The sequence below is a fragment of the Dysidea avara genome, chromosome 1, assembly GCF_963678975.1.
Source record: "Dysidea avara chromosome 1, odDysAvar1.4, whole genome shotgun sequence".
NCBI classification, from domain to species: Eukaryota; Metazoa; Porifera; class Demospongiae; order Dictyoceratida; family Dysideidae; genus Dysidea; species Dysidea avara.
The window spans coordinates 61,403,262-61,419,156 of record NC_089272.1 but is presented as its reverse complement, the minus strand read 5'-3'; the positions used below and the strand labels follow the sequence as shown (position 1 = coordinate 61,419,156).

Sequence of the window (15,895 nt, the reverse complement as noted above, 5' to 3'; positions counted from 1 at the left end):
ACTTGTTTGTAGTTAAACTCTCTACATGATGGTTTCTTTGTAGCTGAACTCTCTACAAAGTAACTTCTTCTAGTTGATGTCTCTACAGGGTCACTAGTTTGTAGCTGAACTCTCTACATGGTGGTTTCTTTGTAATTGAACTCTCTACAAGGTGACTTCTTCTAGCTGATATACAGGGTGATTTGTTTGTAGTTGAACTCTCTACATGATGGTTTCCTTGCAGCTGAACTCTCTACAATGTAACTTCTTCTAGCTGATCATGATGTCTCTACAGGGTCACTTGTTTGTAGTTGAACTCTCTACATGGTGGTTTCTTTGTAACTGAACTCTCTACAAGGTGACTCTTCTAGCTGATCTTTCTACAAGGTGATTTGTTTGTAGCTGAACTCTCTACAAGGTGACTTCTTCTAACTGATATTTCTACAAGGTTATTTGTTTGTAGCTGAACTCTCTACATAATGGTTTCTTTGCAGCTGAACTCTCTACAAGGTAACTTCTTCTAGCTGATGTCTCTACAGGGTCACCTGTTTGTAGTTGAACTCTCTACATGATGGTTTCTTTGTAGCTGAACTCTCTACAAGGTTACTTCTTCTAGCTGATCTCTCTAGAGGCTCATTTGTTTGTAGCTGAACTCTCTATAGGTGATTTGTTTGCAGTTGAACTCTCTACATGATGGTTTCCTTGCAGCTGAACTCTCTACAAGGTAATTTCTTTAGCTGATCTCTCTACAGGGTGAATTGTTTGTAGTTCACCCCTTACAAGGTAAATTCTTCTAGCTGATCTCTCTACAGGGTGGTTTGTTTGTAGCTGAACTCTCTACATGTGATTTGTTTGTAGTTGAACTCTCTACAAGATGGTTTCTTTGCAGCTGAACTCTCTACAAGGTGACTTCTTCTAGCTGATCTCTCTACAGGGTGATTTGTTTGCAGCTTAACTCTCTACATGATGGTTTCTTTGTAGTTGAACTCTCTACAAGGTGACTTCTTCTAGCTGATCTCTGTAGAGGGTCATTTGTTTGTAGTTGAACTCTCCACAAGGTAATTTCTTCTAGCTGATCTCTGTACAGGGTGAATTGTTTGTAGCTGAACTCTCTACAAGGTGACTTCTTCTAGCTGATCTCTCTACAGGGTGATTTGTTTGTAGCTGAACTCTCTACAGGTGATTTGTTTGTAGTTGAACTCTCTACATGATGGTTTCTTTGTAGCTGAACTCTCTACAAGGTAACTTCTTCTAGCTGATGTCTCTACAGGGTCACTTGTTTGTAGCTGAACTCTCTACATGGTGGTTTCTTTGTAACTGAACTCTCTATAAGGTGACTTCTTCTAGCTGATCTTTCTACAGGGTGATTTGTTTGTAGCTGAACTCTCTACAAGGAACTTCTTCAAACTGATCTCTGTACAGGGTGAATTATTTGTAGCTGAACTCTCTACAAGGTAACTTCTTCTAGCTGATCTTTCTACAGGATGATTTGTTTGAAGCTGAATTCTCCACAGGGTCGTTTGGTTGCAGTTGAACTCTCTACATGGTGATTTCTTTGTAGCTGACCTCTCTACAAGGTGACTTCTTCTAGCTGAACTCTCTACATGGTGATCTTTTCGTAGCTGAAACTCTCTACAGGGTGACTTGCCTGTAGCTGAATTGTCTATCAGATTAACTGATTGTAGCTGAATTCCCTACAGAGTAACTTGCAATGTAATATAATTCTATAATGGAGTAAGTTATAAACGTAGCTGAATGTTCTATTAGGGTGACTGTTCTATTAGAGTATCTCTATCTCGCATTTGCTACACGTAGTTGCCTTTCGAATCATAACTCAGTGGTTTGTAATCCAATTCTTCTGTACTACTGCAAGGACTTTCTATGATGATTATTCTAGCTACATACTGATTTTCAGCTCATTGCTCTAAGCAGTTTACCTGGTAGGCGTGAAAACTAATAGTTTTTTTATTCATAAAAATTGATCGCATAATTGTGACACAGGTTGGGTTTTGTGTCATATCGCCATGGTCTTTATCTCGATTCCTTTCAAACCACAAAAAGGCACTCCTACGATGGTTACTCCATCCACATAGCAATTTCCAACTCATTCCTCCAAGGTGTTTACCCTGTGGGCGGGACAGACCTTCGACCTTATTTTATGCAAATAATCGGTCATAACTCCGTGAATGTTCATTGGATTCCTACCAAAGGTGGTACTAAGATCCGCCTTAATGAGCCCTTTAGGTGTGCCAAATTTCAGCCCGATTGGAGCACGAATTCGTGTGTTATGGCAGATTTTGTGAAGTGTGCGAAATGAAGAATAAGAAAAAAACAAAGAAATTAAAATGAAATTTTGTTCGCTCGTATCTCGGAAATGGCTGGAGCGATTTTCTTCAAATGTGATATGTAGACTCCCCTAACTGGCTGGCACTTCTCTAGCAAATTTCGTTCCAATCGGATTAGGGATCACAGAGCTACATAGGTGTGAAAAGTGTGTTTTCTTTCTTCCTGTTAATATACTCACGGTGTGGCGCGCCGGCTTCTTGGGCTGCACGACACACTACCGTGTGTCTTGATATACTCCTTCGATGCAATCCCTTCAGTTGTATACAGTGCATCGTGTGCTTTATATATGTGACCAAACCGTCAATCTACAGTGTATGCACGATACTGTAAATCAGGAAAATTTCAGTGTAGAAAATTTTCGTCTATTAAATTTTTGATGCAACATATTTTCGTCACTGGCATGCATCAACAAAAGTTTTTCACAGAATAATCTATAGCTAGTTAAAATAAATTCGTCGCTTTAATTTTCATCAATACAGCTAGCAACAAAACATTTTTGACAAAGAACTTTTCCTGATTTACGGTAGTACTTTTGTAATAAAACGCACTCAAAAACAATTGGTAAAAAATGCAAGCTTCAGAAAAAAATTTATGCAAGTTCTTATCGCCCTGTTGGTCAGTGAATTGACACTCCAGTGGATAAATCCTGGGCATCATCGTGTTCCCCTATTCATAGGGAGCGCAAAAACCCTTATTTCATCTTCATACACAGGTGGGTGTTACGGATGTTTGTTCACATGGCGGTGACAAAAGAATTTACGGCGATTTTTCTTCAATGAATTCGCCTTCCGTCTGGATCACAGAAGAATACCTTTGACAAAAACTATATCGTAGTGGATTCACAAATTCATGGTGAATACAATGAGCAAAGTTTCAACTCCATATGCCATTGTATCAGTAAGTTATGATGGTTTATGTAAGTACCTGTAGATTATTTTCTTGATGTCTTCTGTACATATTGATTTATTTGCTCGTCTGGGTGTCTACTGCTGTATTTCCCACACTGCTTATCTTATGAAGCTGAAACTTAGCCAATCCATTCCTCTGTCCCTGTAGACAATGTGTGTATATCGATGGTTTTCTAAAATTAGGTCACATATAGCTAGTCTTGTGTTGGTTGTTGAGTAAATTTTGTACACAACTTTAAAGATTTTGGTAATGGGTGTATTAATTTTACTGTGAAAATTTCTTGGTAATTCCTCAGTCAATAGTGCCAAAACTACTACGTAATTAAAAACAGCGCTCCTGGTTGTAATTCAGTGGTTGAGCTATGAGAAGCTTAGTCTGTTGAGGAAAACAGTCTGGAAGTATAAAAATAGTGTAGTTACTTATGTTATAGAGTATGTACCGTAGGTTGTTTGTCAATTAGAATAAAAGACTGCCATATGCCAAATATGGGATGGTCTAGAGCTATAGTATAGTCCAAGGTCTGCAAATGTTTACGATGCCTCATGGTAGCTTAATTCCAATACCTAGATTGACTGGTTAGATTAATTGGCAAATGCAAGTACATGCATACTTCTAACTATTGTGTGTGGATGCATTATAATTGGCACTTACAAAATGCAACATGCATTTAAGTTGAGTTTGTACCATAGTTTATTCACTGTGACTTACAAATATTGTCATACAGGAGCAGGTGTGTATTCAATAAGGCTGGAGGTCGGTCAGTGTCTGGGTTACCCTATTGGTGACCTGGCTACTGGTTTCTTCTCAACTTCACGTTTTCTTGTTGAAGAACTACCAATGCCAACCACAACTCAAATAAGTTACTCATCTGGAGGAGGATTTTTGCCAACAGAACCAAGTGCATTAGTTGTACCTGACCCTGAAGTGTACCACCCAATATGGCATCACTGTACTGTACCTAATGTTGACAATCCTAAGGACAGTGGGAGTATTGATGAGACTAAGTGTTCATTTGTTAAGATAGAGGACAATACAGATATCATGGTGTCCTGGGATGGAAACCTCGGAGTAGAATCATGCAGGTGAGTTGTTTGATAATAGTAGTTCTTGCACAATGTCATTCCCAAATTGAGACATATGGGACAATACAAGGGATTTGACCAATTCTAGTGACAAGTTCTCAAATTCTTGGGCAAAGAAACTGTCAAGTCTGTACTCTGTCAAAGTATAACAATAAGCAGATCTGAGGGGGAAAAGCCCTCTGGCCCTTCTCTTGCCCCCTTGGGCTTACAGGACTATATTGGCACCAGAAACAGGAATCATGCATTCACATGCAGAAGTACAGAAAGCCAACAGGTAAATAGAAGACAACAGTTGCAAATGTACTTAACAGTTATAAACTGTACACTATGAAGAAAATGAGACAAATAAGTTTGGATTTTTGTGCTGAAGATAGATACTCTAATAGACCAGTCACTACTCTAATAGAACAGTCACAACTCTAATAGAACAGTCACAATTCTAATAGAACAGTCACAATTCCAATGGTCATTAATTGACAGTTTTTGTAACAATAGCTACTACCTTATTTTGTTTAGTACACTCATCAAACAGGCCTTGCAAAGCATGCATAAATACCTAGCCAAATGCTCCTAAATTCAAACCTAGGAGGTCTAATTTTGAAAATTTTCTCAGAAGATATCCAACTAGAGTCTTAAAACGTGTATATCCTTGATTCATCCAGCTAGCTATACCATATAACTTGTGTACTAGAGTTTCATTATTTTCTTAATAGAATGAACATTGTTTTATTCTATAACTTCTTGCCCCCCCCCCCCCCCCCCCCCCAAACCCCCTAGCAGTGTCTCCTAGATAAGCCTATGTTTATAAAACTACTTAATGTTGGGTCAACAAACTGCCCCAGAGTTAAGTCAAAGTGTTGATGTCAAATCTTTGGATCTACATGGGGTGGAGAGGTGTAACTAACATTTATAAATACATAATAATTATGTGTAGTATTAGTTAGGACCACAAAGGTTTGGGTATGGTCCATGAAAAAAATCACCCAAAAACCACTCATTTTTCCCTGACAATGATGAAGCAGTATTGGTTAGGAAACCAAAACAAGCCTTCAGAGATTGACCCAAAAGCTTTCAACAAGTTGCTATGAATTTTTTTTAAAACTGAAATTTTCTAGTGACTAAGTATAACTGACTGACTGATGCTTTTAGACAAACGTAATTCAATAACAGTAAGGCTACACCTACAGGTTTGATTTTTCACTGTTTGATGTTGCTTAGCCGGACACGTACTTTTTGGTGTACTGCAGTACATACAATGCATTTATCATGAACTTACCAGTGTCCTCCTTTGTGTCCCATTCATCTTTCCTGACAGTGAAAGGTGTTGGTTAGGTGGTAGCATGTGATGGCTTCCGTAATTCATCTGTATTTTTCATGGTGGCTACTTTGATTGCAGAGGTGCTTTTTGAATCGAACTGCTGTGTAACGGGTTGAACATAGCTGACAACAAAGCATAATGGATACTTCACTTTTCAGATGGTAATTGATAGCTGGGGTGCACGGCACCATTCAGTCTTTCTTTTGATGGGGTATGCATGGGTTTACCAGTCATAATAATTTTATTTGTTAACAAACAAATACACAACAAAATTAATTTTGAAATTTTCAACTATAGTAGGACAATAGCACATTGATAAAAGTAGTACTGAAACAAGTTGGAGTAATGCATGATTTACACTAAAACAATAAGAAGTGTTATATCTCTACTGTGTATTTCCACTTGGTATCTTGAGCACAATAGGGATATAACACTTCTAATTGTTTTACTGTGCATTGCGCACTACTCCAGCTTGTTTCAGTACTTCTTATTGATGTGCTATGCTCCCTACTGTAGTAGAAAATTTCAAAGTTTTTGTTAATGCAATGACAAATCTTTAATAAATATTTCTCTTTTGGTGATCAATTGTTTAATTGTTACATAATGTGACCTAATTTTACAAAACTGTCAATCTATGCACAATAGTACTTTTGTAATAAAACACATTTAACGACAATGGTGACAAACATAAGCTCCAGAAAAAAATTATGCAAGTTTTATCACCTTGCTGGTTGGTGAATTGACACTCCAGTGGATACATCCTGGGAATCCTCGTGTTCCCCTATTCATAGGGAGTTCAAAAATCCTTGTTTCGTCTTCATACACAGGTAGGTTTCTGAGTTACAGATGTTTGTTTACGTTGCAGTAATGAAAGAATTTATGATGATATTTCTTCAATGAATTCGCCTTCCTTCCGGATCACAGAAGAATACTTTTGGCAAAAACTATACCTTGGTGGAGATTCATAAATTCATGGCAAATACAATGAGCAAAGATTCAACTCCGTATGCCATTGCATCATTAAGTTATGATGGTTTATGTAAGCACCTGTAGATTATTTTCTCAATGTCTTCTGTACATATTGATTTATTCGCTTATCAGGCTGTCTACTGCTGTATTTCTCACACTACTTAACTTATGAAGCTGAAACTTAACCAATCCATTCCTCTGTCCCTGTAGACAACAAAGAACCAATAAAGCGAATTTTGATAAATGTACGTATATCAATGATTTTCTAAAATTAGGTCACATATTATTTTAGTCACTGTGAATATTGCTATATCAATTCATTGCAAACTTATTTTGTGGATACAGTTCCAAATACAGTACCTGTGTATGATTCTCCTGTGAGGTAGCTATATCTTTGAAATGTTTAGCCTAAGTACACTAAAGTATACATTCACACTATTTGTGTAAATAATGTCTTCAACATAGTGACTGTTGTGGTCGATGGTTCATCACATTTAATGGAGAAGAATGCAGTGATCCTGCCCCAATTGATGGAATTGTACACTTACTTAATACCTTTCCAGTCAGCATCCATCATTCCTCTACTCTAACTGGACTGTGTAGAGGCACACAATCAGGATCTTTTGTAAAAGGAAGGAACTATTCTGTGGTGTTGAACGTCGAGAATTGTGGGAACAAAAATCTCAATGCTTTCACAGGATTGGAGGGTGTAACAGTAATGTTTATTGAAGAGTGGCCACAACGTTAGTATATCCACCAGTTACGTAATTGTCTGTAGCAATGCTTTTTTTAGCAAATGTGACGTAAAATTAGTAATTTCACATGCTATAATAGAGGTGTCACTATATAATAGCTAGGGCTGCACCGATTCTAGTATCGGTATCGGTATCGGGCCGATATTGCTGTTTTCATGGAGTATCGGAATCGGCCATTATATTGTTGCAGATACTGATTCTTATCACGTGCGAGAATAAAATAATGTTCGTTTGTACTTGCTTATTTTACTAGCACAGTGGATGCCTAAAAGCATCAAGTATAACACTAATAGCTAACTACCAACAAAATTACTGATCTATGTTGAAACCTACGTGTGAAAACCGGCGCTTTACTGAGAAAAATATCGATATACTCTAATAGAACAGTCAATAACTCTAATAGAGCAATAGGTAGAAGTGACTGTTTCAGTATTAGAATATTAATTTTGTGTTTTTGTAAGTACCATTATGATATTATCTACACTTCTCCAGAAGAATACTGGAATATCCACTGGTATGCATTTCAGTGACTTCTTTCTTTGTGAATCTTGATTGGCTACTTCATTATAAACATGAACCATACTGAAAACGTATACAAGAATACCATGAAATGCACTATAATAAATGTATGCACTATGAAGTAGCTACTTTAAGGGTACTTGGTATCGGTACTTGTACTTGCAGATACTTCCCAGCTGAGTACTTGGTATTTGAAGTATCGGTAAAAAGTGGATTTGGTGCAGCCCTAATAATAGTGCCTAAACAAGACAGATCATCACCTAATAGTGCAAATTTAATTCCTACTTAGGTGTATATAAATAGTAGCTCAGTGCTGGTTCTAGAAGATATGCTGACTGGTTTTCATTTCCACAACAGAAAAGCAGATACCTTGTCATTGCTAACACGATAATTTTTTAGAGGCACTTATACACTTGAAGGTGTGGGGGAAGTGATTTTGCATAATTTTGTGATAAATCAAAGCTATTTATAAGATATAATTGTACAATAAATCATCAATTCAGTTGGTAATTTAGCCTTAGACCAAGAATTTTGGCTTCAGATTTCATCGACTGTTCTATTAGAATATATTGATCTTTTCGTTTAAAAAGCTGACTGGTTTCTGGAAACCAGTGAAGCCCCCCCAGAACTGTGTCTGGTAGCTATAACAAACCATAGTATGGCACTTCAGGTGATAATTCCCCTCGTTATAAACACTAGCTATTTATTGCCATGATCTCTATAATAGTTACTAGCTAATGCCTATTTTTTTTCTTACACTAGTTTGTTACAATGCTCTTCATACAGTATGAGCTTCTAAAACACCGCATTAATAGAAAGAATAGTGCCAGAAAAAAATGAAGCTAATATTGTACGACAACCTATAATGAGCAATGTAGCCATTTCATAGATTTTGACTATTTTTTGCCTGTTACATATCCCTACATTGAAGAATGAAAGTATACAACTAATCTGCTTAATTACTTTGACTCTTGGGTGCACGGCTATGAATGATTATCAGTATGTTGTCATGGATACACTAATGCAAATTAACACCTTACACTTTCAGCAAAAATAGGAACATAACAGAGGACAAATTTGTGACCAAATTTTGGAAATCACCCATATGGGCACATTTGACGCCTAAAATATTTAACAATCAAATCACAAACTTTATAGTGCAAATCTACTTGTTGATGGTTTTAAGCCATTCTCAATACCTTAAATACTTTTAAAACTGTTCCCTGCTCTTATTAGCAACCCACTAAACATGAAAATTCTAATTATTTCATGTGCACCCATATGGGTGGTTTTCCAAAATTCAGTCACATTTTTAAGTCCATAATGCCTGTGTTACACATACTGCAGTACACTGAAACAAAATGAAACAATATCTAACACTAAAATCAAGCTCATATTTTTAGTTGTACTAAGTTTCAGGTAGGCAATTATATTAGCTAATCAGTCATAAGAAAATCATAAAAAATAATTACTTCATTGCAACTCATTGGAAGTATTTTGCATTGCACTGAAAGCACTTTTGGGCTTGGTTATATACGCCAATGCACTGTGAATGTATTATTGTGAGGCAGTTTTCTGGTCTACATTTTTTTTTTCTTTTGTGAAAAAGTGTAAACCATCATGGTCACTGTACCATAGAGTACTACTGTACTGTATGATATGATAGTCTTACTTGTATATAAAAATACTATTATACTACTACTGCACAAATTTTGTTTTGTTTGCAAATGAATGACACATAGATTAAGTTTAAGTACATAGTATAAATACATATTTGGTTCACCTTGTTTTCTTCTTGCATGCAGCAAGGAGCCCTCCACCATCCTATTATTGGCCAAACTGGAATCAATGTGTTGAGAATAACCTGAACTCACAAACTAGTGGTAGCACTTCTGCTATACAGAGTTGTATCATCAACAAGCAGAAGAGTGATACTTGGTTGCAGGTGTCTTGGAATGGTAACATTGGATTAATGAACTGCTCCACTTGCTGTATGAGATGGTAGCTACTAGATTATCTGATATTGCAATTAATTGAATTCTTACAGGTACCTCACCATTGATGGAAATGAGTGTGCTTATCCTCTATCAATTGATGCTGCCATTTATCAAAATCTCAGTAACACACTTCACTCAAAACAGTGGAGGCCAGGCACTATATCAGGGTTGTGTGGTGGCCCATTACCTATGAGCACCTTTTCTACTGGTGATCACGTGGTTAAATTGTATGTGGATCATTGTGAAGGGTCAAATGAAAGTTACAAAGTGATCACAGGCTACCAATCTGTGTCTCGGTTCATCCTGGAGGAGGTGGAAGTTCCAGATAGCTCCTGTAGTATGGCTTAACTGACTATACATACACAGTATAACATAGCTATATGTTTCTATTGTTGTACCAATCACTATTGTGACAGGATTTACAAACAGGCTAGGTCTTCCACATGTATTGTGTTTTCCAATTAAATTTGTAACTGTTCCTGAGACATACGTATAAAACCTTAAGCTACGTAATTATGTGTTAGTGCATGTATGACTAAATTTTCAGTCTGTAGTTATATTATATGTATCATCAAAGTTGGTAAATTTAATGTGTGTGGACCAATCCCTTTTGTAATTACACCTACTGTCTAATAGTTATAATTGTGATAAGATGTGATCGTAAACAATGGGTTAGTTGGACATGGCTGGTTGGTTCTATTGCATCAGTAAGAGTTTTATTTGAAACAAATGAATGGCTGTGCTATTCTTTATTGCAAAATTATCAACTTGCTACCCTACTCTTCTCAGCCATACAGCTGCAGTATTTTTGATCAGTTTTAATACATGTATTATGAAAGGCAAAGGCCTGTATATCTTATCAAGTGATGCTACAATATCCAGTGGTAGGGGGTTTTAGGTTGAGGCAACAGGGACAGATCTGAGATGTTTATAATTATAAGTGCATGTGAGAATTAGTGGAAGTCACTCAACAGGTGTGTGAATCACACTCAGCATGCAAAGCATGCTCTAACCAGGAGTGTCTTGGGAATGCTTCCACAGGAAAGGAGCTTTCTAAGGCATTTGATAACACTTGATTGAATAAGCAGTGCATGAATTACTGTATGGTGAAAGAGATGCATTATTGATCTAGCAATGACAATTCTGAAAGCTGACATGCAGAGAGCAAAGCAAACCAACTGAATGTGCCCCAGAAGAAACTTTTGACAGGGCTGTTTTACCTTATTTGATAATAATTTTGTCTTGAATAAACATTGTGAGTGATCACATGTTGAAAATTATTCAATACCAGTCTCTTTCTGCATGACATGCTATGCATGGGGCACATAATTAAATTTTATGTAGTAGCTAGCTAGTATAATATCACACATCCTGTCAAACTGATTGCCTTGTATATACTCTGGAATGATTGATCATGAGTTCATAGGTCCTACAAAAGTTTTGGAGAATAGTTATATACTAGGAGAATCTGGATCCAGACCTTGGTTTCATTCTGGTACTTTGGTTCCACTCTGGAACATTGTATTTGTAGCCAGCCTTAATCTAGCTAGTAGGCCTGTGTCAAATATGCCAGCATAATAAGAGGCATAATAGCTATGCCAGCATAATGCTAGCATATTAGGTGGATATTTCAAACTATGTAGCTTAATTCCATGAAAATAGATCAATACTCCCTAATAGAGTAGTCAGTGGCAACATACTTACTTAGTGCAGTTAATATAAACATTAAAGGCCTTCTGGTATACAGGCTCTGCCTTTATCAAGTACTTTAATCATAATAACTGCAATAGAACACTAAACTGCATTGTACATAGATCTTAAAAACTCACTAATAGAGCAATCACTTGGTAGTGAAATACTTTAACCCTTCGGGGGGTCTGGGGGCATGCCCCCACAGAAAAGTTTTGCAAATTTAGCCTATTCAGTAAATTTGGTAATATTTTTGACCCACTTTGTTTAAGTGATTCACAATGCTTGTAAAGCATTGTGAGTCACCTAAGTGTACTAATGATAAAATGACACCATTATTCCAGGACAGTTGTAATACTAGCTGTCATGTAAGGGCACAGCCAGTAACTAAAATCTATTCTTTACATAAAAAACAGGAAGGGGAAGGATATGAATATCAGCTATACATGGTCCATTAATATAATTTTGTGTTTGATTTAGCAGTACATTAACTTTAGCAATTTAAGCGTTTTGGTTTTTTTGCTAATTGATTACATCAATTCATAAATTTAATAAAATTCATATTGTAAATCCATCAATATATATACAAGATCGCTAATTTTAGTGTATTGCTTGGCTTAAGGTATAGCTAGTGTGCTTTACAGTCTCATGGCTCAAACTATAACATCCAAACAGTAACAATGAAGGGAAGGCTTGAGAGGGCAAGTATACACTCACCATGCTGTGTGTAGAGTACACATCTGTAGAATTTTCCAGCTAGGGGGCCAGGGTCTGGAGTGATGCTCCCTCTGGAAATTTTTGGAACATAGCTATCACAAGATTGAATCCAGAAGCTATTTTAAACCAAATACTCTATTGTTACAGTACTGAAAGATTGTGGGTACAAGATGGATGAGTGCAGTTGTAAGCAATTTTAGAAAAACAGAACAAGCTAGCTACACTTTTAAATGCTATAGGATTATAAGGCAATATATAATAGTGGATTGTCAAATACAGTACACAGGTCGATTGGATCTTAAGGTCATTGTAGAGATTTAAAATGCACACAAAAATATCTTCAACTTTGTGTATAGCCACAGACTGTTCTGTTGTTATTTCAATCTGACTTTTTGCATATGGCCCCATCACCATATTAATTTTTTACAACATGAGTCCAAAGTCACTTACATATACAACTAGTTTTTGGCCACAACTAACCTCCTTATAACGTGACAGCGTAAATGCCGCAGTATCATTTGAGCTTATAAAGTTGAGCTTCAAGGGGTTTGGGAGTGCAAACCCTGTATGACATTAAATTTTACTAGCTTCAAGCTAGATTCAGATAAATGCATGCAGCATGAAACTTTGGCACTGATTAAACAAAAACAAACAGTTCTCAGATGATACAGCCTTGTTAACTGTATACATGCTACGAAATTAACTGTTTTACTTAAGCATGTCAACCCAAGTATCAAGTTTGTAGCAACAACTGAAAATACCCACTATAATATTAAACCATTTGACAGAAGTTGTTCTCAGAAAGTGATTAGTATATGGCAGGATGTCTGGAGCAATGGTAAGATAGCAGTCCACAGGTCAAGAAAACACACTGGCAACTTTTGGGAAAAAAAAAAAACAGCATTATGATGGATGTTCTATTAGAGTAGTTGACTGTTCTATTAGAGTACTTTGATTTTAGCAGCTTTTAGGTTAAGCCTCACACCAAAAGTATAATTTGAACCCCTCTTAGTAATTCTAAGAAAAGACTAGCCGTTCTCCCTTCTCTTTCCATCTTTTCATTGCCCATGCGTATGTGTAAGATGCAATTGCATCTATACTGCAACTTCTAGAAGCTTCCTAGCTTGCACATGGTAAAATTTTGGACGGGGGTGCTTCAGCACCCCCCCTAAATCCGCCCTTGGCACCCACCCAGAAGTTAAAGGTACTTTTTATGTTCAGGACTGACATTTTTACATTTTTTGATGTAGAGCAGAAATGTTTAAATATATATATTGGTCTGCGTACACTGTAGGTATACCGATTATGAGCCAATTGTCATAGAATGGCTTACAATGAACCATGTGTATGGGGAGGTGGGGGGAGGGCACATACCCCTCAGATCCTTTTATTGTGAAAAAATTATTTGCAATTGAGCGGTCATTATCCTCTGACTGCTACATAATAACATGGCATGCATGGTATGCTTTGATCTTTGATATTAATTTTAGTGAGGTCTCTATGAAGCCTCCTAGAGTTGGTTAGAAACCTGCTGAGTAATTTATTCAGACTTCAAGTATATTTATTTAGCAAAATGACTTAAAACCAAGTTATGAAATCTAGTTTTGATTGTGGTATCAAAATTATAATGCGGTTAGAACTAAACGCTGAGTCATGTTCTAAGTCAGTTAGGAACTGGTTTTTCAGAATTTTAGTAACCTCAGCTTTGCCTTGGTTCCTAAAACCATGAAGAACCTTGTGCTAGGTTCCTAATCTACACCATTATACTAACTGCTCTATTATACTAACACTAATAGAACGGCAAACTTCTTGTTGTGTGCAGCATATTTCTGCTTGCTAGCTTTGTTGCATGTTAATACTTCTCAAACACCTACTATTCTCAAGATTATGCCATGGTAAATGCTCTGTGAGGAAAGTTGTACACTTGAGAATAGTATTAATATTCACAAGGCAAATACTTGATACAGCAGAAGAATATTAAAACTAATAATTGATCTTATGGTTATTTGTAAATCCCACTATGAAAACAGCTTCACTGTACATAAACAGTGCAACAAATACTGTAGTTACTGTAGAGACATTTGAGTAATTCCATAAACAGCAATCAAGATGAAGGCACAGAATATTATGAACTTAGAAGTATATTGGATACATGAAGATGCCAAGCATGTGAAATTTTTAAAAATTCCTGAAAGCAAAATTTAGAGCAAATTCAGCATTCAAGACTCTTGATTGATGAGTGTGCTGCACACGATTTTTGAAGTGTCTGTGCCAGAACATTGAGCAATTTTTCCTGGTAAATAATTCTAATATACATATATGTACATACACCTGTATAGGTGCTTGTTATTGGAGTTGTTTACCATTATAGCTGAAGTTCTTTAAAACATTACACCGAGTGTCTTTGCATTTAACACATCAGTGGGTATTTGCTCAACCATATTGGCACTAGCGTTCAACGGTATTGAAATTTGAATACACAGTATATTGCTATATAGTTAGCAATATATTGTGTATATCGCTATATACAGTAGTAACATGGTATATTGCTATATAGTTAGCAATATATTGTATATACAGTAGTAACATGGTATATTGCTATATACTTAGCTTGTTGTTTTAACTATTGTATCATTTCTTGGGCCTAATATAAAATAGTATGCATCCCAAAAACCAGCAATGTGGTTCAGTGCAAGTAATCCGGTGCTTTTTTAGGATATGACTTCTGGTCACTGCTAAACCATGATCACGAGTTATTAACCAAAGGCTGTGGTAAAAGCAAGCCTATGCCAGTATTTCTATATATATACCAGTTTTCAAAGACTTTCACAGTATGATAGCCAGCTATGCTAATTGATCATAAGTGTGCATTGATTTTTGCATAAAGAAATGGGCATGCACTACCTGTATGTGTGCATCACTACTGCACTGTGCACATACATAATGACAGGTCTCACTGCACAGCTCACTGCACAGCTCACTACACTAGCTACCGTTATGCTGTAAGTGTGTTCCCTGCTGTGTGTTAATCTCTACTGATGCAGATGGTGCTGTCAGACATCCAGTCCACAGACCAAATCATTGAAATTGCTTGTCTACGACCAGACTACCACAGCCACCAGGCCGTGATACGTAGCTAATGCTAACCCCCTTAAAGTGACATGAATTTAAGTCCATTTTTCACATTGGATTTGGAGATTTATCCCAAAAAGTCAGTCGAGATCCTGTACACATACCAAACCACTCCCACAATCATCAGCTTGTGGGAGGAGAAGAGTACTCAGGGCAATGGAGACTGATATTCAACCATGCAGGAAAATAACAATGAGTGACCAACATTAATAGTAGCATTAACGGAGTGTCTAATTATGTATATCATAATTATAACTTTGACAAAAGTGTAAGGGTATGGAACACTGTGAATATGTTTCATCTGGTCACTAGTTGAAGCTTAAAGGAATCTTGGTATTCTCAGTGAGAATGTTAAAAAATTTAACATTTGCTTTTGGATTGAACAAAACATTAATACTGTGTTCCTAGAGTATACAGTAGGACCTCGATTGTCTGAACTACGATTATCCAAACCCTCAATTATCCGAACAGTAGCGGTGACTG

General features: G+C 36.7%; 1 protein-coding gene across 1 annotated transcript; it reads left to right on the top strand.

The window, feature by feature from the left end:
• The first annotated feature begins 3,769 nt into the window (after nucleotides 1–3,769).
• LOC136248178 (uncharacterized) lies at nucleotides 3,770–10,375 on the top strand. Its single transcript, XM_066039995.1, has 5 exons — nucleotides 3,770–3,809; nucleotides 3,959–4,316; nucleotides 7,069–7,346; nucleotides 9,683–9,878; nucleotides 9,925–10,375. The coding sequence occupies exons 1-5, from the start codon at nucleotides 3,770–3,772 to the stop codon at nucleotides 10,220–10,222; spliced, it is 1,170 nt and encodes a 389-aa protein (XP_065896067.1). The 3' UTR covers nucleotides 10,223–10,375.
• Nucleotides 10,376–15,895: the final 5,520 nt, after the last annotated feature.

Coding starts and splice junctions, on each gene's coding strand:
- LOC136248178 (XM_066039995.1), top strand. CDS start 3,770: ATGCCTCATGGTAGCTTAATTCCAATACCTAGATTGACTG. Junction 7,347..9,682: donor TATTGAAGAGTGGCCACAAC/GTTAGTATATCC, acceptor TCTTGCATGCAG/CAAGGAGCCCTCCACCATCC. Junction 9,879..9,924: donor TCCACTTGCTGTATGAGATG/GTAGCTACTAGA, acceptor GAATTCTTACAG/GTACCTCACCATTGATGGAA.